This window comes from Haliotis rufescens, unplaced genomic scaffold (assembly GCF_023055435.1).
Source record: "Haliotis rufescens isolate VD_foot unplaced genomic scaffold, xgHalRufe1.0.p SCAF_12, whole genome shotgun sequence".
NCBI classification, from domain to species: domain Eukaryota; kingdom Metazoa; phylum Mollusca; class Gastropoda; order Lepetellida; family Haliotidae; genus Haliotis; species Haliotis rufescens.
In genome coordinates this window covers 16,937,630-16,965,568 of record NW_025963802.1, presented here as the reverse complement: position 1 = coordinate 16,965,568, position 27,939 = coordinate 16,937,630, and the positions used below count along the sequence as shown (strand labels likewise).

Sequence of the window (27,939 nt, the reverse complement as noted above, 5' to 3'; positions counted from 1 at the left end):
AGTCCGTGCAAATTAACCCAGGTGTGCCAGAACCTACACTTGCCCCAGGCGTGAGCTCTGTTTATTGATGACTATGGACATAATCTTCATATTATTATTTTATTTATCTATCTATGTTTGTTTTATATTTATCTATTACTTCTGTTCCCACAATCTGTTATGAAAACATATCTTATATTATTTCCCCCTCTCAGTTTCTCATTACTCTACACCAAACTATGGTGACTTTGATTTTATCCTTAATTCTTACTGTTCAATTTACTAATATATATCACTTACATTTTCCCCAGCAAACCCTTGTGTTTTACTGTCCCTATTGTGCAAATATTACCTTGTTTATCATCACTGTTATTTCTAAATGTATTTTTGAAGACTTCTTCACATTTTCACTTCCAATCACCGATTGTCTGTCTGTATAATTATAATACTTGGCTTGAAATGAACTTCGACGATGGGGGTTGATATTGTACATTACAGGCAGTCGGTGGACATATTTACACCAGCCATGTACTCAAAGAACACGCATACATTCCATAATTGTTTACATTTTTTGTAATGCGGGTATTCTATATACATCACATCTTCTCTACCACGCTATCCTACAAATGATTATGTTACTCTGCTGTGGAGATATCCACCCAAACCCAAGCCCTCATAGACTATCAGATCTGAACATAGTTCAACTAAATGTACGCAGTCATAAGGATAAGATAGACCTCATAGCTATTGAGTTTCAATACCATGATATTGTCTGTATAACAGTAACGTGGTTACATCCTGGCATTCCGGATAGCCAAGTCTCTATTCCTGGCTATCATTTACCGTTTAGGCTTGATCGGAACACTAGAGGTGGTGGGGCAATATATGTCAGGAATAGTTTACACGTTAAACACATGGACCAATTAACTATAATTGGACTTGAGGCTCTATGGACCCAGGGGCCCACTTGCACAAAGCTCTAAGACTATCGTAAGCCTATGTTAAAGTATGGGTGTTAAGATCATCTTAGCGCTAAGATCACTTTGTACACGTGGGTCCAGGTCATATCCAAAAATTGTAGTGTATTAATTGGAAATTTCTGTAGAGCAGACAAAAACAACTCATACTGGGATCTCATTGACACATCTATAGGTAATGCCATAGATCTTAATATTGATACAAGTATAACACGAGATTTTAACATCGATTTTCTTGAAGTAAATAAACAAAAAAAGGCATATCTACAATTAACATATGGTTGAAAACAGATAATCCCTGAGCCAACTAGCATAACCTACCATTCTAGTACGCTACTTGATTTGATCTTTGTTTCACGTTATAGTATTGTAACGACCTTCGATGTGCTTGACCCTGTTTGTAGTGATCATTGACCAGTGTACGTAGGAATTAATATACCTAAACCAAAATGTTTTGCATATACTAGAAATATATTTAATTATAATCTTATCGATGTTGACGACCTATCAGCAGATCTCAATGGTAATGACGGGAAAGAGTTAATTCAGAGCAATTGAGTAGAAGATGCAATTACAGAATTCAATTCAATACTTTGTAAAAGCTACGACGTTTACATCCCCAATAAAAATATTACGGTAAAGAGTAAGGGCAATCCGTGGATGAACAATGAGATCCGCCGTTTAATGCGTAAACGAGAGAGAGAGAGAGAGAGAGAGAGAGAGAGAGAGAGAGAGAGAGAGAGAGAGAGAGAGGACGTTGCGGCTTCAGCATTATTCGACGTACAAGTGTGCACTGCCCAGTTCGGTGCAACGGTTCATGACAAAACCAGTTAATCTGTTTTATCGCTATAACGAGTTACTTCATCACGATTTTAAATGTGTTGAGTCATGTTGGGTTCAGAATCTTGACTGAAACAACGTCCCATTGTAAACACAAGTGCAGTACTATATAAACAGTGGCAACGCGGACTGAAGGCGTGCGAACCGTATGTCAATACCGGAGCATGACTGTGCGGGTGAGACGTAACCTATTTAAAGTCTTCTGTTCTTACGTGTTGAAATTATGTGAACACCAAACTCACAATAGATAGGTGTACCCTACTCACACACAGGAGTCCCAAAGAGGGACAGGTCAGCCGAAATTGCCTAGGCAGAAGGCGACCTCCTAAACACTTAATGCAACAACAACAACGTGTTGAACATTATTTAGACAGTAATAATACACATTATGTATATTGTCGTTGTAACCGCATATTTGCCATGTTTTTCCTGAATCCTGTCAATCACATTAGTGTCAAAAGGGACACTGATGTAAATGATCTTCTTGGATTCATATAAAAATATTAAAAAAACAAAAAACGTCAGGTTTATAGGCCAGGTATTCCTTCTTCTTCGTCTTCTTCTATTGACCCATGGAGATCCGGGTTAGACTTGATCTTCAGCAACCCTTGCTAGTCGTAATAGGCGACGAACGGGATTGGATGGACAGGCTCGCTGACTTGGTTGATGCATCATAGTGTCCTTATTGCATAGATCGATGCTCATGGCATCAGCCACTGGATTGTCTGGTCCAGACTCGACTATTTACAGACCACCGTCATGTAGCTGGAATATTGCTGTGTGCGGCGTAAAACAACAAAGACATATTAATACTATATCTTTTTATTAGTTAGGAGTATTCGGGCATTTGTAAGTGACCGTCACACTTTTCAATCAACAAGCTCTTACGTGATGTACTCACGGAGAGCGGGCGGTTGTGGGTTCGATCCCCGGCCGCGTCATACCAGAAGACCAGAAGAAGGTTGTACGTATAGGAGAAACCATTTCAACGAGGGATTACCAGCGATTGTAAACCCTGACATGAGGTATGTCACCGAATGTCAGGGTTTACAATCGCTGGTAATCCCGAGGAGAAATGGTTTTGTTAAACTTATAAACCGATTCATCGAATAGAGAACGTGTTTAATTAAATAACTGTAATAAAAACTCTCAAATGTATAACCTGTATCGGAGATGAAATATCGCCCGCAGTCGTGAACTCGGTTGAATGAAACCGGTGACCTCAGCACGTGGGTTTCGAAACGGTGCGAAATCTGCACGTGCGTCTCGTTGGCTGTTCGTAGTTTTTGTTCTATCAAGGGTTTACAATGATTGTAAGCCCTCCTGCGAGGTAATACAATCGTTGTAATACCTCCTACGAGGTGTGACCACAATTTCAAAAACTCCATATCGAGTAATCAGTTGAACAAACAGCCAGTAGGTTTATAAAATGATTGTAAGCCCTCCTACGAGGTGTGACCACAATTTCAAAAACTCCATATCGAGTAATCAGTTAAACAAACAGCCAGTAGGTTTATAAAATGATTGTAAGCCCTCCTACGAGGTGTTACCACAATTTCAAAAACTACATATCGAGTTACACAAACAGCCAGTAGGTTTATAATTGTTATTATCCTGCCTGATGCTCGGTATGAAGGGACAAAATATGGATTAGTCGGCTCGGAGGGCATCTCAGTGGGTTATCACGGCATTTAATCCGGACTACAAGCAGTCGCACACACAGACGCACACACACAGACGCACACACACAGACACTCACACACAGACACAGACACACACACACACACACACACACACACACACACGTCGCTCTGAGCGTGCAGACCGCCTCCGTGGTCTAGTGGTAGAGCGTCCGCCCGGGGAGCGGAAGGTCCGGAGTTCGATCCCCGGCCGCGTCATACCAAAAGACGTTAAAAGATGGTACTTGTTGTTACCCTGTCTGGCGCTCGGCATTAAGGGGCTAAAACAAGGACTGGTCGGCTCGGAGTCAGTATACTGTGTCTGAGTGGGGTATTCATGGTAAACTGCGGCAAGGTATCTCCGTGAGCTAGCACTATAAATCGGCATCAGTCCGGTCTAGTACAAGCAGCCACACACACACACACACACGTGCATGCACGTCGCTATATAAGTGCAATTAACTTGGACGCAACGTCAAACCCCATTTCACCCCACCTCACCTCTGAGAGTGCAATAACCTTGACCGCGATGTTAAAGCCCATTTCACCCCGGCATATTACAACACAAGGACTGTCAGCGCGTGACAGGCCAGCCACCTAAAATAGAAAATTATTCACGAGTAGAAACCATAATGGGACGATACCATAATGGGACAACAACATCGTGGATTGCTTTACGAAATTCTGACAGTCCCGTGCCACCGCACAACTTGTACTTGGTCGTGTTTGTTCTGCATAAATTCCTATTGGAAACACGACCTGCTCTAAAGCACAGACAGACAGATTTTAAATGTGTTGAAAAATATTATTCAGTTGTGGATCCCGGCAACAGTGTTGACATACTACCCAAGTCACGAACTGGTCATGGGAGCTGTTCATGTCAGGTTTGAGCAAACAGTGCAACATTGCCATGAAGAGAATTAGGCCAATCAGTAACGACCAATGCATCGTCAACAGAGACAAGTGAACAGACGATGCCATTTAGAAAGTGGGGAAATGTAACAAATGTTATGATTGGGGTAACACTTTCTTAGTAAAGTACAGATTCTCGTACTTTTTTGGCTTGAGTCCCAACCAGTATTCGAACCCACACTGCCAAGTGAGACACCAAATCTCCTGCACACAAAGTCAGCGATCTAACCCACTCAGCCACCGAGGCTTCCTTAAAGACGAGTGAGTGAGTTGGGTTTAACGCCGCTTTTGACAGTATTCAAGTTATATCACGGCGTGTCAGCTTAATGTGGGAGGAAGGCCCGAAGTGATGCAGGTCTCAGACGTTTAAAACCCACGAGCAAGGGTATGGTGCTGACAAACCTAGAAACATAATCTGGCGAACCGGGATTCGAACCCACAATCATAGGTTCCTGGCATGCCCAAGGGACGCAACTCTGCACAGCGAATCGCGGCGCCTTAGACGACTGGGCCAACCGTGCCTCCCCCCACAAAAACGAAAGTCCGACAACTGATTGATTAGATCACGTACTTTGCGTAACCGTCTAACAAATGTAAACTGACACGGCTCCCATGGCCGCTGGCTATGAACACCCAATGCCATTTAGAAAGTGGTCAAATGTAACAAATGTTATATTTAGGATAACACTCTCAGTAAAATACTGATTCTCGTACATGGGAGCCGTGCCACTTAGAAAGTGTTATCCCAAACATAACATTTGTTACAAGAGAGATAATGTTAATATTAGGGTAACACAGACAGTCGTAGCAAATGTCGCTTTGTGGATCGTGGACCAGTTCTAATAAAACTGCACAAAGCTTTTGCTAACATGGCATTAAGAATGATAGGTCACGTGACTCCCGTTGATCCGGGAGCAGCAGAAATATAACACATGTGACCCCTTATTTCGCCGAGTCATTGCTGAACAAGGCTGGTGGGTATAAGGATACAAAATGAACTGAACTGAAGAGAGATGCCGGGGAATGACGTCAACAGCCGCTGGGCGTTATAACACAAATCCGGTTGCACTAACAGGACCGGTTATGCAAGGTAAGGCGTCTCGGAATATTCGACTTACAACTTCGTAGAAGTGTAGTGTTTTTGGTTGGCACTGTGCACGTAGAATTAAATCGAGTGTGAATGTAGTGAGTTGAGTGCATTTAGGTTGTGTCTTGGGTTCCAGTTATACCTCCGAAGGTGAAAAGAATTGATATCATACACTCTACGTAGAGATCCCAACCTGGAGCCTCTTCGCTACCAGTGGGCACTTTAACAGCTGGACTACCAAATCATTTGGCGCGAAGCGGAACACCGTTCTTTAAGGTAAGACTGAGTATTCCTCATTTATAAACATTCCTGTCTGTCAACAAATGTGCACCATATTGTTGATATTGAAGTTAGACAGACAGAATTTATTCTGTACTTCTGTACTGACACGTGTTGGACAGGATACGCCCACCTCTACACAAACACCCGGTATAATCACTATTTGATAAAAAGTGATTTATAAAATAGTGATGATACCAGGTGTCCTAGTCTGTCTTACAGACCCTGATACAAATATATCAAATACAGTCCATGCAAGTCTATAATGTTTGGCAAGTCTAGATTTCTGAAGTATCAGGTCTGGGCTCCTTTTTATTAATTTATTTTATTAAGATAATTTAACAACTTTTCTTTTCTGTACGATATGTTCATTTAAGAGTCTAGATGTTAGTCTACAGGTGTCAGAGAAAGGTGGATAGTGGATATCCATGATCGTGATGCGTAAACACATGCTATATTCGTAATCGTACAATCAACGCTGCTTTTGGCAGAGATTTCTTATGAATATGAAAGGTTTTGTTGTTTTATTTAGGCCCTGGACCCATGTTTCCGCATGGGAGAATGCCACAGGCTAACTAGGTTACCACACACTTTAAGGATCTAAACTGAGAATAGCAATGGCGCAGAGGACGGTCGAAGGGGAAGGGCCAATTATTGAAAGAAGTAGTAATAAAATCTCTGTTTGACGAACACCATGAATGATGAGAATACATTAATGCTTTTTCCGTGTCAAAAAGCGTGGTACGGTCGATAATTACGTAGGTAACACATTTCTTAAATAATTAAGCTACCGTGTGCGCTGGTTAAACACATAACTGGAACAAATTTATTCCGTATCAGGTTGTTAGAAAATTTATAAATTTGAAAAAAACACTATGTCACCGCGGCAACCGGGACAGTCTGAAAACCTCGCCGTCACACGACCGTGTTTGTGTGTGTGTGACATAAGCGATCCTTCCTGATTGACGCGTCCTCCATATGTTCCTTGTTTACTAAATGTACGCATGCCCCGCGTAAGCCGCTATTGCGTAATATATGGCACAATTCCATGTTAGATCTTGGAGTATCTTATGCAATTTTATCATCTGTGAAAATGGTGTCCCGGGCCGTGGGTTGTTGTCATAGCTATGCACATCTGACACTCATTCTGAACGCATACCCCGATGTGGGACAGACAAAGAAAGATTTATTCCAGGTCAGCGCAGATATGTTCACTCAGACCTTCAATGGAAACTCGTTACTCTATATCAGATATAGCTTATATAACTTGTTTCTCGCCATAAGTCATCTTCTTCACTCCGGGATGTGACCATAAAGCGACAAACACTTTCCGTTGTCATGAGAAATCTCTGCTAAAAACTGCCAATTATACAATTCTGACTATATCATGAGCACGTGTTTATCACTATATAATAGTGATGATACCAGGGCCCACTTTCACAAAGCGATCTTAGCACTAAGACTATTGTAAGCCTAAGCTAAAGTATGGGAGTTACGATCATCTTAGCGCTAAGATCGCTTTGTGCGAATGGGCCCATGTGCACGTGTTTTGCAAAAGGGTGAGTATCATGTCCCACCGGTGGCACCTGTCTCAAATATATGCAAAGACAAGTCGATTGTTCACTTAAAATAACCCGAGTAAATATGATACGAGTGGAAATAGGAAATAGTACCGGCTATTATTTTGGTCAGTGATGCAATAAATTGGGAACTGTATGTCATCCATATTTCTACCATAAAACCTTTTGACACTTTACTAAGGCCTTGAATGTTGTAACCCTGATCAAACAATTTCTGAGAAAGAGCTGTACATATAACGCTCTTTGACATCTTCGTAGAAAGAGCATTCTCGATTGTACGTCAGGGTCATAGATTTACGACAACCCGTTCCACTGAGCGATTGAAGGGCTTCGATTGTCGTAAATGTATGTGAATGACTGTATGGGAGTTACACATGTACCGTACTGAACGGACACCTTTCATTCAGTATCAACAATCTGTCAGTACTGCATTGAGAGTGGTAAGCGTAATCCACACATAAAGACCCTTTAACGGCATACAGCGTCTGACACTAAACATGTCCTCGCTCGGCTGTAAAAGGCGCATGCGTGTAATCACTGTCTCAGTTGAGACGATGCATTGGCTAGCTAATAAAGCCCGCCGGCTACAGCGATGAAATCGTGTCACCCCTCTCCCTTGTTCATTCACCACATGACCTTCTGTGTTCTCAGGTGGAGCCCAGGCTGACACAAATCGGGCGTGTCGCTTAACAGTAAAGATGGCGAAGTTGTGTAACGTGTTGACTCTCGCTTGCCTTATATCTTGGACTGCTACTCCTGGTATGTGTGCCTTGCTAATATTGTTCATTGCATTTAAGATATTCTTTAGCTGCGTGTGCCTGTGTATGCACAGTAATCGGTCTTCTTCATCCAAAGTCAATTTATATTTCTCTGCCTATGAACCAAATGAAAGCAACACTCACGAGTAACACTGTACGTATCGTATTCGTAAATGGCCTTCAGCAACCTATGCTTGCCGTATAAGGCGACTATGCGTATGTGGCGACAAACGGGATCGGGTGGTCAGGCTTGCTGACTTTGTTGGTGCATGTTATCGTATCTAGTTGCGTGGATCGATGCTCATGATATCAATCACTGGATTGTCTGGTCCAGACTTGTTTATTTACAGACCGCCTTCATATAGCATAAATATTGCTGAGTGCGTCGATAAACAACAAACAAACATGCTCTTTTCTACCGGTTACCCTGAATATTATACTCAAACATTATTTAAATGAAAGGCACAAAACCATTTTCCTATTCATAAGAAATCTCTGCTGAAAGTCATTGTAAGATTCCTACTATATAACAAGCATGTGTTTATGAATAACCATCCAATGATGAGAGTTAACATGTGAGTATCCTTCTCAGCGTAATCTCTCTCAGCTTGTTCCTCTCCATCGAACCCCTCTCCGACTATTCCACTTCAGTCGGGAATTGGCCTTGGTTGTTTTTTTATTAAGTGTTGAGGATAGCTGTTTTGTGAGACAACAATACAGGATGTTCTTGGCAACGTGAACGTATCCTGCTCCACACTGGCAAAAACATACGAACAAATTCCTGAACCGTGCGCCCACTTACATGAAACAGGATGTCATTAATTAATGTGAAATGTGAAACAAGCACACTAACGCCAACCTTTCAGCTGTGATATTTTTCTGTTTCTGTAACTCTGTCGGTAGACGCTAGTACAAGACCATGTATACGGACACTGCATGGTTTAGTGAAATAGATCACTGGATGACTGATTCTGTTGACTTCGAATGCGTATCTGTGTCATGGCCAAGCATCACAATGGTATGTTAATGGCTGGCAGGGAGGGTAGTTGAATGCGCAAAATATGTAGCTGAAGTACTAGTATACAATGTCATGCGTTTGATGCTTCAGAAGCGATTTCTTGCCGCTATGGAAAGGGTTTTTGTCGTTTTTGTGCACTTCTCATCCCTCTGTGTAATTGAGATACATCGATGCTCTTATACTTGTGTGACCACGTCTACAGCCAGTGCACGAAGCACTGTTTTATTGAGGTTAATGTAGACATGTATGCTGTAAGTTTTTATTAAACAATATTTATTTCCACTTGGTACAATGAAAGGGGATTGATAAAAAAGGCAGAGCCTACATAAATATCTTTCCCCATCAAGTTAGAATAAGCAGCAGTATACTTAGTATATATGTTATACAGTAGTATAAACTTGATATTAAGTAACATGTGGTACATCGAAGGTAAACAGTTGTTGGTGACATATATAAGAGTGCTTGTTTAGACAAATCGTTTGCTCATAGAGAAGAAATAATTACAGAGTCAACAGTATTCAGCAGTATGTATTTGTCTAGGCTCACGTTGCCAAACAGGGCGGTTCGAAGGTCATATCCATCTACATAATAATAGTTTTCAGATCTAATCTCAGTATAATTAGGGCAACATCCCGGTTCCTGGTGGTTCAAGGATTGCCTTACATCATTTTAACCTGATGAAATCTCAGCTAACTATACCTTGATTTAGTTCAAAATTCATTCATGAACATGCATAAGGTTGCATACATATATTTAAATAATTGTCAAACCTTGAATCGATGCAGCTGCTAAATTCTAAATGTTACAGAACTTTCATCACCACATATGTTGTATTTTGAATTCTTGCAAAACCCAAACCACAAATGCAGCCCAAATTTCCAAAATAAATTATTTTCAACAATATTACGATTACACTACAACATCTAAAAAAGAATCAACGAATTACCTTCTTTACTTTCTGTATTGATTCTACTTATTGCTCGTTTAGTTTGAGATCATATTTATTGATATTTATCATATCGTATTACGCCTCGAGGAAAACCATCAGTTGTTAAGCATCACCTATCGCTGCTTCATCTGCTTTGAGGGTGGTTGAGTAGCCTTGTGGTTAAAGCGTTCGCTCGTCACGCCGAAGAATCGGGTTCCATTCCCCACATGTGTACGCTGTGTGAAGACCATTTCTGCTGTCCGCCGCCGTGATATTGCTGGAATATTACTAAAAGTGATGTAAGACAATAATCATTCATCTGCTTTGATATTGTTTAGCGTTATTATTGAATGATTGTCTTACGTTAAAATTGCGCACCTTCTTGTTTTCAGGCATACAGTATGACCTATATACTAATGATTAACATGTACATGTTTATAACAGTAGCAGCTCTTTCTAAAAAAGGGGCTACTATTGTCCTTGAGCATCGTCGAACGTATTTTGTATGTTAAGTAAATTACTGTAAACCCTCGCATTATAAATAATGGGATGTTTGTTTATGCTGTTGCAACTTACAACGCATTATTCCAAGGATAAGGTTAGCTTCCAGTAAGCTCAACATCCCCCATTTGAGCTCAAATGTAGTCAGTTGTAACACAGGTGTAAATTGGCTGAACAATGGGGGGTTATAGTATAGTCTGTTAATGTCCTGACCATTGTTTGACATAACGCCCATTTCTAAAACGGGGGCACGGGTGGCCAAGTCGTCTAAGGCGCCGCGATTCGCTGTGTAGAGTTGCGTCCATTGGGCACGCCAGAAACCTATGATTATGGGTTCGAATCCCGGTTCGCCCCGATTATGTTTCTAGGTTTGTCAGCACCATACCTGTGCTCGTGGGTTTCACCGAAGTGGTAAACGTCTGAAACCTGCATCACTTCTGGCTTTCCTCCCACATTGAGCTGACACGCCGCGATATGACTGGAATACTGTTAAAAGCGGCGTTAAACCCAACTCACTCACTCACTCACTATTTCTAAAATGGTTGGTTCATCAGGCAAGGGAGGTAATAAGTTGAGACTCTGTTGTGAACTTGAAGACATATACTGTCCAGTAACATATATGTTCTACGACCAGTGGCTCGAAATCACAGAAGTGCAGTTGCCATATTCCGATCTGTTACAGCCCCTATAAACATTGAGACAGGAAGATTTATTAAATAAATGAAAGGTTCTGTTTCAATTGCCAAACTTTTATTGAAGATGAAATACATGTTTTATTGAATTGTACTGTTTATAATGATGAGCGTCAACCTCTTTTAGCACAGTGCTGTGATGTGTATCCTGGTTTTAATACTCTTAGCGAAGTTGAAAAAAGTGTCTTTTTTTATCAAATAATGTTATGAATAATCTTAGTGCAAAAACCTGCCATGCAATTTTACAAAAGCGTAAATCGGTTATTCATAACAAGGTGTGATGTTTCTTTACTATTTGTATACATGTTTGCTGTACATAATTTTAACGTTTTAGTCTCTTATAACTCAGTATTGAGTGGCCTAAGTAATCGTTTTATGTTGTTTTTTATATGTTTGTAAATTTTATACTGTATTACTGGGGTGAGACTCAAATAAACAATTGTTTGTCTGTCTGTCCATGAAAAATAATAAAAGACAACTTAAGGAACAATGTTTGACAATGGTTAACGTCTGTCTTCCCCTGGCAAATGTTACATAACAAGAATAACTGACTCAAAACAGCAAAAAATTAAATTATTAGATAAACATCCATTCTGAAGTGTGAGGATAGCGTTTAATACCAGTTTGTGTACCGTAGTCTGTCCTTGTTGACCCCAGACTGATCGTCTTCACTCAATAGATCTACTTCTCTTTCCTCACTGCTGTCATTTCTAGTTTGTCTAACCCCGGACTCATACTGATATGGACGAATATGTGTAAGGACATTGGGCGAAAATTCAACGTTTTCATCGATCTCATTGCCTGGTAATGGTATAGCGAACGTTTATAATCTACCGTACAGACACAGCGACCGTTTGCATGTAAGCTCTCCACTTCGACGTCAGATCACGCGACGACAACTCTGCTCATTACCTTTCGGTAGTTTCCGAAATACGTGTAGATCTGTAAAGTTATTTTTGTTAATAATATTGACTTTAGAAAATCTTTCTTCAAAATACTTGTTTCAATTTTCTAAAATGATTTGTTCCCATATCTTGACTGTAAACCTCGTTAACATAGTTGAACCTGGCATTATATATATTGGAATGTTTGTCATTGCACAGCGGAATATTTAACGTCATCTAAGATTATCAAATGAATGAGTTGAGGTTTATGAAACAAAAAAATCAAACCAAATGGTGATGTCGGTGCCACAATAAGCTCTAAAAGAGAGCAGTTCGCGACATGTAACAAACTCATTAAAAGCCCATGCAGTGCAAGCATGCGTGATGGCACCAGGTGTTCGTAAGACAAGGAGGGTGTTCTGCTCTGACTAAGAACATCCGATCATTAATCAGATACAGTAAGCAGGAATGGGTTAAATGCGAGGGGGTTAGATACCGTCTTCTTGGGAAAAATGAAAACCCCTTCGACAAAACCCTTTCCATATTCTTAATAAATCTCTGCAAAAACAAAGAGTCGATTGTACGATTCCGACCACATCATGGGCATGTGTTTATGAATCACTATCAAGTAGTAATGAAACGAGGTGTCCGCGACAAGGTGAGCGTATCCTGCCCCACCGGTTGCACCCGTCACAAGCACATGCAAAGGCAAGCCAGTTGTTCACCCGAATGTGTGTGTGTGTGTGTGTGTGTGTGTGTGTGTGTGTGTGTGTGTGTGTGTGTGTGTGTGTGTGTGTGTGTGTGTGTGTGTGTGTGTGTGTGTGTGTAACCTTTGAAAGATTTATTGTCAGTAGCTAAATATTACGACGTACAAATCTTGCAGTTAGATGTTTAAACCCAATTCCGAACGCTGCACGTGTATGTGTCTAGTGGAAAGCATGTGTGTCAAGGGAACCTTGAGGTAGCCGTGTGACAGACGCGTTCGCTTGTCACGAAGACCCGATTTAGGTTCCCCTCAAGGGTACAATGTGAGAAACCCATTTCCTGTGTTCTCTGCGTGATATTTCTGGAATATTGCTAGAAGCAACGTACGACCATACTCACGCACTTATGTGTGTCATGGGATGCTAAAGATTATCATTGTTAGACAACTCTTGTGTTACAACTGTCAGCAATATTTCAGTTGCTGGCTTCGGCAGAGGACCTCCCGGCAGTACATGCCTCACGATGTTCCCAAAGCATGGACAGGATTTAACGTGGCAAGCTTCAGGACCTTGTCCCTTTAAGATCAATCTGTCCAGCGACACTTATAGACCTTTGCAAAACATCACTGGTAGGTATTATGGTTGTGTTTGCTTGTTTCACGAACCGGTTGAGGACCTATCCTAGCTTGTCTTACGACCCTAGACATATTATTACACTTAGTGCTATTTAACTCGAATAGGCATCAATTTTATCTTTTCAAATAAATCCAGAATGGCATCACTAAATACACAATAAGCGTTTCCTCTGAATGTATTATCCTTTTTACGAAACACAAAACGCCAATGCAAAAACTCGTAATGAATGGAATGCAGGTTCACAAAAATAGAATAGGAAACCAAATTTACAAAATTAGTATATGTAGAATTAATTAGATAACCAAGATTTGATAAGCGAGAAATTATCTTTTGTGACCTAACCTTTATTTATTTGTTATGCTAGTTACTCTTGAATCCGATGACAGTCAAGTGTTTCGTGGAATCCAGATCAGTGCTCACAGAAAGTCCCTTAACAAGGAGGAATTCCAGGGAACGTTCTTGTCCTATGCACCAGAAACCAAACTCCAGGCATTTAACTGTATGGGTGGACGTCACGTAAGTACAGATTCACATAAAGTGTTGATAGTGTAGCATAGCTGACGGTACAAATGGCGACAAGGATTATAATTGGAATATTGTTAGAAGTGGCGTTAAACCCAACTCACTCACTCCATAGTCTCAGGTTTGGATGTGTGCGGCCCTAGTATTTATGCGATATTTTTACCTCGCCTTTCACACAATCTAAGGCAAATAGATATATACAAACTGACACCCTCCCAAATAATTATTGATGCAAAGATCATTTATCACCTTTAATATGTGATCCATCTTTTACATCCCACGTTATTTACAATCACTCACGATATGTTGAATGTTGGCTTGCATATAGACTGGACGTTATTCAAATGAAGCTGTGTAGTTATCAATATATTGTGCACTTGAAACATTCATTTGCAATGACTATGTATTTCCTACATGTGGCCTGAACAAATCTGTTTGTCAAATAATGTGAATGACAAAACCAATTAACGTCGTTTGTGTACCTCAATTGTATTTCAAGTCACCCGTAATATATGTCCATTACGACACACACTGAATGTATAACCTCCACTTGTTTTCAGAACCAGATAGCCCACAAGAACAATAACACCGTGACTCAAGTTGTGTTAGTGTGGCAGGCACCGAGTGACAACGTAGGGGACATCGTCTTCCTGTGAGTTGCACATTCCCCCATGAAGGAATTTAAATTGCATTAAGACGATTCAATTATTCGTGTAATCTGCTAAGCGTCCGTCTGTCTAGTGCATGACACATTTTGTTTGTTTTGTAGCGCAACGTTCGTTAAAGATTTCACCACGTTTTGGGCTTGGGAGAAGAAGGAGCTGCGGACCATGGATAATTCCTCAGTGGTGACACCTGCACGGCCGGTATAATAATAATAATAATAATAACAATAACAATAACAATAACGATAATGATAATAATCGAAGTGCCGTTTCAAGTCGGCTCAGACTCAGTTTTTAAAGGAGAGGCTATCTGAACGACCACTGCATCGAGTTTATGTGCAATGTGTTGAGAAGATCAACAAGTCCTTCGTTTGGATGAAGTCGTCTGGCCTGAAAAGTGAAACTGAAGGCTTTCTGTTTGCTGCTTAGGACCAGTCACTTCCCACTCGAAACCGTCAGTGTGTGATTTTGCATCAAAATGTAAACATGAAATGTAGATTATGTAATGAATTTCATGAGACTGTCCAACACATAATCAGTGGATGCCCAGCTTTGGCACAAACACAGTATCTTAACCGACATGATGGTGCAGCTCGATCATTTTATTACCGTCTTCGCCATGCTTGTGGTTTTGACACAGAGGTCCACCCATGGTACGACCCGGAATATGTAGTGATGAATACAAAATTCTTTGGAATAGGCCCATTTACAGCCTCAGACGTATCCAGGCCAACAAACCTGATCTTGTCCTTTTTGATAAATCAAATGAAATCATTTATATCATTAAAATTTCTGTCCCCTTTGACACTAATGTAATTGACAAGATTGAGCAAAAACATGGCAAATATGCGGACCTCGCTTTCGAAATGTCACGCTTGCATCCAAGTACCAAGTTGTCTGACTCCCCATTGTTCTCGGTTCCTTGGGTTCGGTACCTCCCAATCTGTTGACTGACATTGGGAGAGTACCCGGGTTTGCTACCAGGAATACATCCCTTCTGACAATGTGGGTAATGCAGAAGGCTGCATTTTTGGGGAGTCTTAATATTCTCCGAAAAGTTCTGGGTGGGTTTGACTAGTCTCATTCGCTGTCTGGGCTGTGTGGAGATGGGGTGGAGCGTACCATGGATGGACCTCTGTGTCAAAACCACAGGCATGGCGAAGACGGTAATGAAATGATCGAGCTACTCATTGTTCTCGGTGCTTTAGGTTTGACTTTTATCTGTTGACTGACATTTGGAGAGTACCCTGGTTTTGCTGTATATAATGATACAAACAATACACTGTGGACATTATCATCTCACTGTGATGTTTAATTATACATTGTAGATTTTTACCAGTTAAGTATTCGAATCATCCACATATGGTTTCGCAATTTCAGTTGGAAGACCCAACGCAAGAAATGGATGACATCGACTTTTCACAGTGTGGGTCAGAAAAGGGATGCTTCTTCTACCCCAGACTTTGTAGTGGCACCGACTGTAATGCCGCTGTAACTTATCAAAGGAATGGTGACTCATACACATTCGAGATGATGGCGAAATCTTCTGGTTACGTCAGCCTTGGATTTTCCAGTGACACCAAAATGGTAAATGAATAAATGATTATTGATTAGTCGAAGGTACATGTTGTGAAAGTGATGAGACTACGATGCTAACATCCAAAGTACCACGGAGACACATTTCAAATCGTGTTGAGAAAAGTCAGCTACTGGGTTATAATTTATTGGGTTAGATTTATGTCAGCTTAAGGTAAGAGGACAGCACAAGTTGTTTTCTCTCTATCGTGTTGTCTCGTGTTTTAACATTCTACTTTTAGAAAATGTACACCATATTTCAGCTATGATTTCATTGTGTCTCTGTCACGGTTAGGGGGATGATGTCACGGTAACGTGCACCGCTCAAGACAACAGTGTGACAGTTCAGAACGGCTATAACCCATCGTACCACAATGAGAGACTTATGTCGGTAAGTAGAAAAAGTAAAAGACCCAGTGACCATTGGTGTCCTGCAATATAGGCACCTGGCTATAAAACCCATGTGTTTTTGCTATAGCTTTCACGATTTATAGTGTGACAGAAACATCATTTCATCATCGAGCTGTCAAAGAAATGGTGAATGCATAACAACATAATAAAATAGCGATAAAATATCGCTAAAATAGTGATAAAATATCGATAAAATAGTGATTCTTAAACACATGCTCATCATATAGACGGACTCTTACAGTGGACTCTAAGATTTCTCATGCATATGGAAAGGGCTCTGTCGTTCTTATTTAGTTCAAGTATATATTGGCAAACATACCTTCACTTAGAGCAATTCATTGTTAATGAATTACAATTGCAATGGGATGACAGAGCATACACATTCATATATACCGTGTTTATGTTATGTTCCAGTACGACCTGACTGACCTCAGCGTTAAGAAGACCGCCACCACGGTGATGTGTAGATTTACAAGACCACGTGTTCTGGGGTTAGAAATGTCGAATCCTCTCACTGACCCCCCTGAAGTGAACACTCGCAACTTCGACATGGAGACACAGTCGTATATAATGTTGGCCTGGGGCCACCTTCCTGTGGGTGAGTATTGTGGGAGTGTGATGTAGGAGTTTTTGTAGTAGTAGTAGTAGTAGTAGTAGAAGTAGTTGTAGTAGTAGTAGTAGTAGTAGTCATAGTAGTAGTAGTAGTAGTAGTTGGCCTGGGGCCACCTTCCTGTGGGTGAGACTCGGATTAGTTATATAAGCGAGTATTGTTGGAGTGTGATGTAGGCGTTTTTGTAGTAGTAGTAGTAGTAGTAGTAGTAGGAGTAGTAGTAGTAGTAATAGTAGTAGAAGTTGGCCTGGGGCCACCTTCCTGTGGGTGAGACTCGGATTAGTTATATAAGCGAGTATTGTGGGAGTGTGATGTAGGCGTTTTTGTAGTAGTAGTAGTAGTAGTAGAAGTAGTAGTAGTAGTAGTAGTCATAGTAGTAGTAGTAGTAGTTGGCCTGGGGCCACCTTCCTGTGGGTGAGACTCGGATTAGTTATATAAGCGAGTATTGTGGGAGTGTGATGTAGGCGTTTTTGTAGTAGTAGTAGTAGTAGTAGTAGTAGTTGGCCTGGGGCCACCTTCCTGTGGGTGAGACTCAGATTAGTTATATGAGCGAGTATTGTGGGAGTGTGATGCAGCAATTTTAGAAGTAGTAGTAGAAATTATAGTATAAGTATTTGTCGTTTTAGTGACATGGTAGGAGTAATAGTTGTAGTAATAGTACAGACATTTTAGTTGTAGTAGCAGTAGAAGCAAGACTGATAGTAGTTGGTAGTAGTAGTAGTAGTCGTAGTAGTAGTAGTAGAAGTAGAACTAGAAGCAGAAGTTAGTAGTTGTAGTAGCTCTATCAGTATATGTGGAAGGACATTGTCGTAGTAGCAGCAGCAATTATAACAGAAAACGTAGAACAGTCAGAAGCAGCAATGGTCGTTTTAATAGTCATAGCAGCAGTAGTTGTAGCAGCAGCAGTATTATGTGGCTAGGCAATAACCATTTTGGAGTATGTTCGGGTGACGAAGGAATTTCACTTCGGATCCGATCAATAATAAAGAAGCCTCCCTGTAACAATAACCCTGTACATTGTGATGTTGGTCGAAAACAGCGACTGTTCAAGACTTGTCACTTGCCACACCCCAAGAGCCGTAATTCGTTGTGCAGAGTTATGTCCCTTGTGCTCACAAGGATCCTACTCCATCGCGTTTCTCTCTAATCTCTCTATATCAAAAACATATTGTTTGATCATTGAGATAGAACTGTGGATACTCTTTATTATCTGTACGTTTTGTAAAATTGCGGTCTTATTTTCAGGACTCGATTTAAGGAACTTGATTTAACTTTTATGTTTATGTTGACATGAAAACTTAGCTGCACCAGACATAACCAGGTTGCACCTTACTCCCATAAATTTATCAAAGTCGAGACATAAAGTATTCGACAAAAGTAACATCTCAGATCTCTGGTGATCGTCATGTGTCATGAATTACTCACAACACAGGGATTAGTAATGTAGTATGGTAAATACAGCTTAGACGTACTGAGTGTGTTCAACGTATGTTATGTGGATAAGTAAGAGATAAATATTTGCTTTTCTTGTACATGCCGTTGGTTAACTAGGGCATGCTTATTTGCAATAATAGCTTGCACTGGTGCATGTTTTAATATTAGTACTCAATCGAGCCTTTCTTTCCAGCTGTACGAGGAGGCACAAGGACATTGACGTTTCGATTCATATATCATCCTCTTGTTTTTATCCGTCTAAAATGACAATTGACATGTTTTCCCGGGGACCGTTCCACAAAGCTATCGTAGCGCTAAAGTTATCGTAACTCCCATACTTTAACATAGACGTAGCGCAACGATCGCTTTTTGGAACTGGGTCCATCATCTGTGGTGCATTTACACTGATAGTGGCCTGTTAATATCCAATAGCAACAATGTTTTCGTTTGCACTTGCATTGCGTCCATGCAGGGATAAAACCTTCCCCATCATCCCGACCCCAAGTGGATGCACCTCATGATATGAGGTGACGTTAACGGCATTGTACATTACCCTTCGATGAATGGGGTCATCTCACCTGCCAACCATATTTACAACCGTAGAGCGAGACAAACATTGTTAAACACTTTAACGACTTATGGCTTCTTGTGACGTAGTTGTTGCCTGGCACCAACAAGATGCAAGTGGCAATGCATCTGTCTTCACTTCAAAACCGGGTAATGTGTATGCATTATGCCTATGATACACGATTGTAGAGGATATAATAATATGTATACACCATAAATTAAAATACATGTATTAACTCTAACACATGAAGACTTTTTATTGTAGACACGTGGATGGCATTTGCAGGTGTTTGTGACGAGTTCCTCGGTGGGGCAGGATACGCTTTTTTCGCAAACACCTGGTACCATCACTATTTGGTAGTAATTCACAAACACATACGCATCCTTTGGTCGGAATTGCTCAGTGGCAGAGATCTACTGACAGGGGTTTATTGTGATTATGGAAATGTTGTTATCGCCCTTATTCTCAATGAAGCCCAATTGTTCCAGGGACTGACGTCATGGGCAAGCACAGGGAAAGTCCAGCAGTATCAGACGTCATGATCGACTTTCAGGCTTATGAAATTTACAAAGGATCTTCCCTGTCTAAGGAGTACCAGGCTCATGGTAAGTTTAAATGAGTATTGCCATCCATCAAAGCATATGTTTTGCAGGATCGATGATTGGATGGTTACAATATTACCTGTTGTTACCGGTGCCCATTATTTGTATCAACCACTGGCCAAACATAATACTATGGGCTATATTAGAAACTGTTACGAACAACTCCCTCACTTCCGGCGCGTATTTTCGAAACGAATTATGACAGATGATGAATGGGTGAGTGAGTATGGTTTTCGCCGCTTTTAGCAATATTCCAGCAATATCATGGCGGGGGACACCAGAAATGGGCTTCACACATTTTACCCATGTCGGGAATCGAACCCGGGTCTTCGGTGTGACGAGCGAACGCTTTAACCACTAGGCTACCCGACCGCCCCGACAGATGATGAACAAGTGCCACTTTTCTTTATGGATAACAACATCATTCTTGGTGTCGATGTTTCAGGGGCCTTTCATCAGATGAATTGATATAAAGTTTGATATGTTCACAATAGGTAGGATAAATGTACAAAAGAAACAAATTTAAGTATTGCTGACGGCTGTGAAAGTACACATTCACTCAGTTACGCATGGTATTTACATGTAAGGCCTCCAAAGTCTAAGTTATATAATTAATATCTTTTATTGCCAGTAACCCAATGAGGGCATATGCGATGTGGTGTTAATTAGAGTGAAAATCATTGCTGTAGTGCATTGCAACTGTACATGTATTCAACGAATAAACTGACAATACTACACCCCTCTTTATAGTTGTAAACGTATGTGAAATACCCGTGAACATCCGGCATAAAATGTATCGTCAGCAACCCATGTCGTAAGAGGCGGCTATGCTTGTCGTAAGAGGCTACAAACGGTATCAGGTAGTCAGACTCGCTGACTTGGTTGATGCATGTCATCGTATCCCAATTGCGTGGTTAAATGTCAGTTTTAATGTCATGATGTCGATTATTTACAGACCGCCGACAAATTAGCTGGAATATTGCTGGGTGTGGCGTTTAAAAACAAACCAACAAACAAAACGTTTGTGATATATTTATACAATCTATATGGTGGTGGTGTTTGGAGCTGGACTAAAAAGTTCAGTTTCAACCTTTGCCGAACTGACTGGAATTTATATGTTACACATAGGCTGGCAACGTGCTAAGGCATAGTCCAATCAAAAATCGCGTCACGAAATCGATATCCGGTTCGTAAAAACATGGCGCCTTCCGTGCTGATTTCGATCGATTTTAGGATTTTAAAGCATGTACCGTCAGTGTCCAAGCCGTTTCATGTTTGTAATCAACATGCTCAAATGATCTGAAGCACTTCGCGGGGTAAAACCCGTTTTATGACAATAGGGACTCTGATTATCGATCAAATCGTTTTGACAAGGCGCCTTCATTTTGTTTGAAGCAAATGCAAGCGATATCAGAGGTGGAGTATGATTGGTCAATATGAGGAACATAGAAGGGACATAACTCGTAATAGCCACTGGTGGCGCTACGATCGAGCCACGAATTTCCAGCCTAGTTTGGCAAGGGTAGAAATTCGACTTCGATATTCAGTTAATTCCCTTGCCTCCGGAAGATGGATAATAATATAAAGCGCCACCGTGGGTGGATATTTTTACCTTCAATATTCCTTGTCTTGTTAATAGTCCACAAACATGTTTGCACGAAACTGTTTTATTTGTGATGTTAATGTAGTAATGAAACATTCTCTTATTACATGTACATCACAGAGGCATTCATACGAATAAGTCCACAAACATGCTTATCCTGAACCGAACAGAACTGACGAGTTTTCATGCTAATGTTATAATGAAACATACTAGTATTGTACGTACGTCGCATAGGTATACATTGCAGTTGCATCAACATGACAACATTTGCAAACGTGTGTTCCAGGCGCCACGATGATCATCGCCTGGATGCTGTTGGCTGGTCTTGCTACTGTCATTGCCAGGCACTACAAGGACCTGTATGAAGACGAGATGTTCTGTGGCACCAAAATATGGTTTCAGGTAAGACATGGCATGGGTTATATTGGGATGAAAGTTGTGATTCATTGTATATTTTTGCAATACATTTGGCACATTCGAGGTACGTAGTAACACACTGAATATCAATAATACGAGGAAGATTATTTTCATGGTAGGACAATCTCATCAGGGCTTTGTTCCTAAAATATTATGTTCGCCTAAGGGTGTAATATCATATACCAGTTTGATGGTTTTGGATATATGTGACAGATGTCTTTCTCTACTTCCAGCTTCACCGAGCAATTGCTGTCGGTATCCTTGCCTTGACTGTCGCCAGCTTCATCATCATCTTTGTCAAAGTAGACAAACTCTCTGAAGGCGTAAGCATAAGCCTTTTAACGTTTATTTGCGCTGCAAAATATATTTGAATACGCAACATTGCTACAACTCGTACCAGGTTAGAAGACAAATGATATTCGGTACAATCTTGTCCTACAAATCTCATACTGCATTCTAATTCACGAGGGAGTGACTGAGTTAATATTGTCTTACGTCGCTTTTAGCAATATTCCAGCAATGTCACCGCGGGGGACACCAGAAATGGGCTTCACACATTGTAACATTGTACCCATGTGGGGATTTGAACCCGGGTCTTCGGCGTGACGAGCGAACGCCTTGACCACTATGCTACCCCACTGCCCCTCTAATTTACGAAGTCGCAGGTGTTATCTCTTAATATATTGCCTGTGCAAACGTAGAATATGAGACTCTTACGATTTTCTTTATTGCATAACTGAACGTAAGGCACACTTGACACAGTGGTGTAAGGCGGCGGAATTCGTCGAGCAACGTGGCGTCCCTTACCCGACCGACATCACTGATCATGACCTCGTATCACAGAGTATATAATGAACCTTGGTTTGTCGGTACCATATTCGTGCCCGATCTTGTCTGTTGCCAGGTGTCACCTTCTACTGTGTTTTCGTTGGTAATCATGAAACATAAAGATTTTTTCTTCTTTTTCGTAGACGGGAAGAACACACGCCATCATTGGGATCACAGTCGGTGTGGCAGTCTGTCTGCAGGTTCTGGGTGGTTTGCTGAGACCCGGGGTAGACTCGAGTATCCGCCCTTTCTTCACCTGGGGGCACCGTCTGCTGGGCCAGGGGGCACACATTTTGTCAGGTATTGTTGTCAGAAGATTCGTTTCAACATGACTTAGGTAAACTTCCTAATAATTTAGTATGGTTAAGCTCACAAGAAGAAGAAGAAGTTTATTCATGAATGAAGGCCACATACAGAGTTCATTTACACGAATAATATATGCTATGCACATACACATATTTTCTTACAACAAACGTTCATATTTTTTATGTTTGTATTTACATAGGTAAATGTATATTTAAATATATGGACAGGTTTTTAATAAGTAAAAAGAATCATTTCTGGTAGATAGAAGACTGATAAATTTTGGAACAGATGGTGGCACATGGTAACATTTTGGAATAAAATTTTCTCTACTACTTTTATGAAAAGGACAAATTAACAAAATATGGTATTCATTATCTATTTCATAGCGGTTACATTTCATACATAAACTAAACGATGACTCTGTGGTTGTATTAAATCGATTTTTCTGTACATTTAGATTATGGCTTTAACAACGGAATTTACATAAAGCTCCAAGAAGATCTCTTTGCTAAAGTAGACAGTTATTTTTCTGGTTCGAGTAATGATTTATAAGATGAATAAACATCAAGGAAAGAAGAATTGGTGATTTTGAAATGCCAGTTTTGGAATTCTATATCTTTACATCGTTGTTTTAATATAACCACGAAGCATTTCATATCGCCGCTATCCTGAGACAATAAGACATATGAAAACCAAGTTTGAAACAATACTTGTTTTGTGTAAGAAACCTAGTTTGTTTCACCATTTCCGTCAAATGCTTTTAACATATGGATAACAGGCATACGAATATCTTGTTTCATGTAATCTAAGTAGTCGACACCAGTACTTAATACAACTACTGTTATAGTGTACACACAATGATGTTCTTCCCAGCTCTCCTAGAATTGCATTTGTTGATGTTCTTTTAACGGAAAGAACACTTTTAAAGAAATTACTCTGAACCTTTTCAATGCTTTTTCTATAGGCACATTCCCAAATTTCTGAGCCAAATGAAAGAACAGGGGTAACCTTTAAATCAAATATTTTAGCAGCAGTAGAAAATGGGAGAGATGGGAATTTCTTTATCATATTTAACACGGGAAAGGTCGCTTTCCTTGCTTGAATAGCTAGTGTATCACATGCTTTGGTCCAAACAACCCTTGAAGAGAATAGTAGACTAAGGTATTGAAATATGATACAACTTCAATTTGCGAACCTTTATAAAACCATTTCTTAGTTTTCCTCAGATAACCACCCTTTCTAAAACTATGACATTTTAACTTCAAGGCCCCGTTTGTCACAATAAGAGTCTAAAGCATCTAGTTTTCTCTGCAGTCCAATTGCACAATCATCAACAAGAGTGACATCATTAGCAAATAGTAATAACAACAGGATTTCATCAAAATTATCTTTCACAAATATGCCTCTTAGACCACGAATCCCCCAATAAACTCGTTTACAAAATGTATAAAAAGAACAGGACTCAACATGCATCCTTGTCTAACACCACTTGTTGTGTTAAAAAGACGTGTTTTCACATCTTCAACCCTTACACATGCTTTATATTTTCAAACATGTTTCTAAAGATAATAAACATTTTACCATGAACACCTCTATTTAATAACACATATAACAACTTATTTCTATCTACATAGCCGAAGGCTTATCTAAAGTCTATGAAACAGGCATAAAATCTGTGGTTTGATTTTCTGAGATATTTCTGACATGGGGATTGTAGAACAAAAATTTGATCAGTGGTGGAATAATCATTTCTAAATCCCGCTTGTTAAGTTAATACACATATCAAGACTGTATTTGAATATGACCAATGGCTATAAGATATAAAAAGTATTTCACCTATAATGAGGCGTCTCCATTGAGGCTGGGGTGGGGATACTTGGTGGTTGTCACGTACAGAATGTAGTTGACATATGACTCAGTTTTGTATGGGTACTGAGCGCAAACAATTTGTGTATGCGTACCAACATAGCCTTCCTACAGATTTACTATAAATATCAGTGATTTTAAATACACCTGTCTCTTCTAAAACGTTGATATTTGTTTCCCTGCAGCCGTGAACTTCATCCTGGCGTTCAATATGAACTACATACCCGAGACAATGAAACAGTACGGAACCATCGTCGTGGCTGTATGGATCGCTGTGCAGATAGTCTGGGAGCTGGTCTTTGAGTTCTGGACTTGCAGGAAAAAACAATCAACAGGTAACTATGCAATCTAACAGTTATCAGAAGTGCGTGATGCCATAAGAAAACGTGATCATGCATAACAACTTCCAGTGTATTGCATATAAAGTCGTTCCGATGTAGATTCTTACACCATTATAAAGCTGGAGTGACAACCAAGTGATGAGAGGTAGATATGCATGATATGTTGTGATAAGCAGCACTGTCAACAATAATAATAAGTAGCAAAGATATAATTGGATGAAAGTCGCTATATGCAATAAACCAGAACTTGTGTATACAGTGAACGTTTTCTTATTTACTCACCAACTTATAAAATGGCAGTCAAACAGTCACGTGAAGCAATGTAAAACCTTTGTTTTCTATTCGAACATGTTATGATACGATAGTGAACCCACAACAAAACCATTGCACAATTAAACAGTTATACCGTTATAGGAGTAGCATTAACGTATACTTTGGGGATTTCCTTGGATTAGATATTTATTTAAACCGAAGTGCAGTCACAACGATTTTATGGAAATATGATCTAGTTCAAATTCAGACCAGCAAAGTTCCTTGATTTTACACAAATTGTAATGAAATGTCTGGATACTTTAGAGATCCGTTAGAGATGTACACCATTTTACAACACATAAGACAAAACGGGGTACGACGTGACTTCGTCCCCAATATACACTGTTACGGCGCGCAACAACCTGGGTCTGACTTGACAAAGGGCCTCTCATGAACACAGATCAATGTGCAGAGTCATATAATCAACACAACCATTACTGTTAATAATGCAGGTGTACCTTTGGGTGTTTCGTTTGACGTATCAATCGTTTATTTGCGTCTTTCAGGGAGTGGAAACATCACTGACCCGAAAGGTCTAAGTATTCAAGAAAAGACACATCAACCGTCGAAAGTGAACGTCATCATGCTGGCCTTGTACGTCCTGACGCTTGTTGTCTTCGCCGTGGCCGCCCTCTGTGGAATATTCATTTTTTAACCTACTAGTTTTATCATATCGTTTCCATAATACTCCTAGACATACAGTTTGGGGCGTTGGCACTTTGTGGACAGATCTGTCGTCGCGCTGGATATCGCGGTTTGGATTCACCACGGATAATGTGAGGCAAATTCTGATGGTTCCTGCCGTCTTGAATATTGCTGGAATATTGCCTAAATGCCATCCACCCCAACGCTGTGATCTTAACGGGTTGTATTATTATGAAACAGATTTGTCATTTGTTATATTGAAGCTGTCTGGACAGAAGCGATTTACAGTCAAATGTATGTATTCGTTTACACGTGTAGTCAAAAATAAATTCGCAGTTATGTATTAACACTCCGGGTATTCTCGATCCATATCTTACTCACTTCTTAACAGTCTTTGGATCCTGGGACATTTCCTACGGCAATTGAAGTCAGGGAACGTGTGATTATGTATATTTTAACAAGTCGATCTATGTGTCCACCAATGTCATTATCGAATACAGTTTGTATAAAGGCGTCTGATAACGTCCCCGATTGGAATATCATGAGTATCGCTACCAAACGTTGACGAGTACACAAGGTGTTCATAGCCTGTATAGACTAACATCTAGTCTCTGAAATGAACATATCATACAGAAAAAAACACACACCAGTTGTTCAATTATCTTAATAAATATATAATAAAATGGAGCCCAGAGACTCTCTTCATTTTCAGATCTAGACTTGCCAAACATTATAGACTTGCATGGGCTGTATTTGACATACATTTGTATCAGGGTCTGTGAGACAGACGAATCGCCTGTAGAGCCCACCACTCCAACTTAAACATTCTGACATGTTCTCATCCCACACCTGGCATGATTTGTCGAACAGCTACCAAACTCTGCACTTGTTCTATTTAATCGTTAACAGGCAAAAAATGCTACCTCATTTCTTAAATAAGGGATATCCATGTAATTGTCGGTCATATACTCCATCCTAGAAAGAGATACGTATCTTTAATATAGAGGCTGTTCATATACTAAACTGTTAACTTCACCTAAAACCGTTCTATAGTCTGTTTCATGAAAAAGGTATCACATATGTAACTTTGCTTAAAACCATACGTTTTGAGAATTATCACAATTTGAATTACCAAAGCCTAGACAGACTCATGTTTTTATATATCTGCTATTTTAATGGCCCTCCGAGTCGTACTTTTTAAATGAAGTCGAAAAGTAATTGTTCTAGCACATCCGTCTGTATAATGCTGCAGTAAATCCCATGATAACATTAATGTATCTTTTCCCTTGTAAACTGTCAATATGATAATTGAAATATAATGTTCACATGGCACAACAATAATGCGTTTTACAAAATACGTTTAATAAAACATTCAAATGCATTTATGGGGATATTGTTATTATTGAACGGTTTTGCATTTGTTTTTATTTTATGAAGAACTTACGAGATACATTAACCAAAGCATAACGATGGATTCATTTTGAAACACTGCTCACACCAAAAGCGCATTTGGTCCTCAGCTATCCACGCTTGGATTTACTCTAAAACCGGGTGAAATTTGCATTCATCTTTTGTACTGAATTCCTTCAAATAACAATAAAGGTATGTACAAAGAGAGAGATATATTGCAGGATTCAGGTAATCCTTAATACAATTAAGGAAGGACTTTCTATATATTCACAGACAATACTTGAGACAAGTGGGATTAATACCATGTGGATTCTCAAAAACTCCTGGATTGCTGGATTGTTTGCAATTTCAGCAACGAACGAAGATCAAT

The 27,939-nt window shown here is 40.0% G+C and overlaps 1 protein-coding gene across 1 annotated transcript; it reads left to right on the top strand.

The window, feature by feature from the left end:
- The first annotated feature begins 5,320 nt into the window (after positions 1–5,320).
- On the top strand, positions 5,321–27,540 carry LOC124145700 (putative ferric-chelate reductase 1 homolog). The gene is made up of 16 exons (XM_046515593.2): positions 5,321–5,477; positions 5,611–5,750; positions 7,985–8,092; positions 13,298–13,447; positions 13,819–13,970; positions 14,537–14,628; positions 14,746–14,842; positions 16,022–16,228; positions 16,512–16,607; positions 17,042–17,225; positions 19,728–19,844; positions 21,731–21,846; positions 22,095–22,184; positions 22,833–22,989; positions 25,047–25,196; positions 26,021–27,540. The coding sequence occupies exons 3-16, from the start codon at positions 8,032–8,034 to the stop codon at positions 26,167–26,169; spliced, it is 1,818 nt and encodes a 605-aa protein (XP_046371549.2). The 5' UTR covers positions 5,321–5,477; positions 5,611–5,750; positions 7,985–8,031; the 3' UTR covers positions 26,170–27,540.
- The last annotated feature ends 399 nt before the right edge of the window (positions 27,541–27,939 follow it).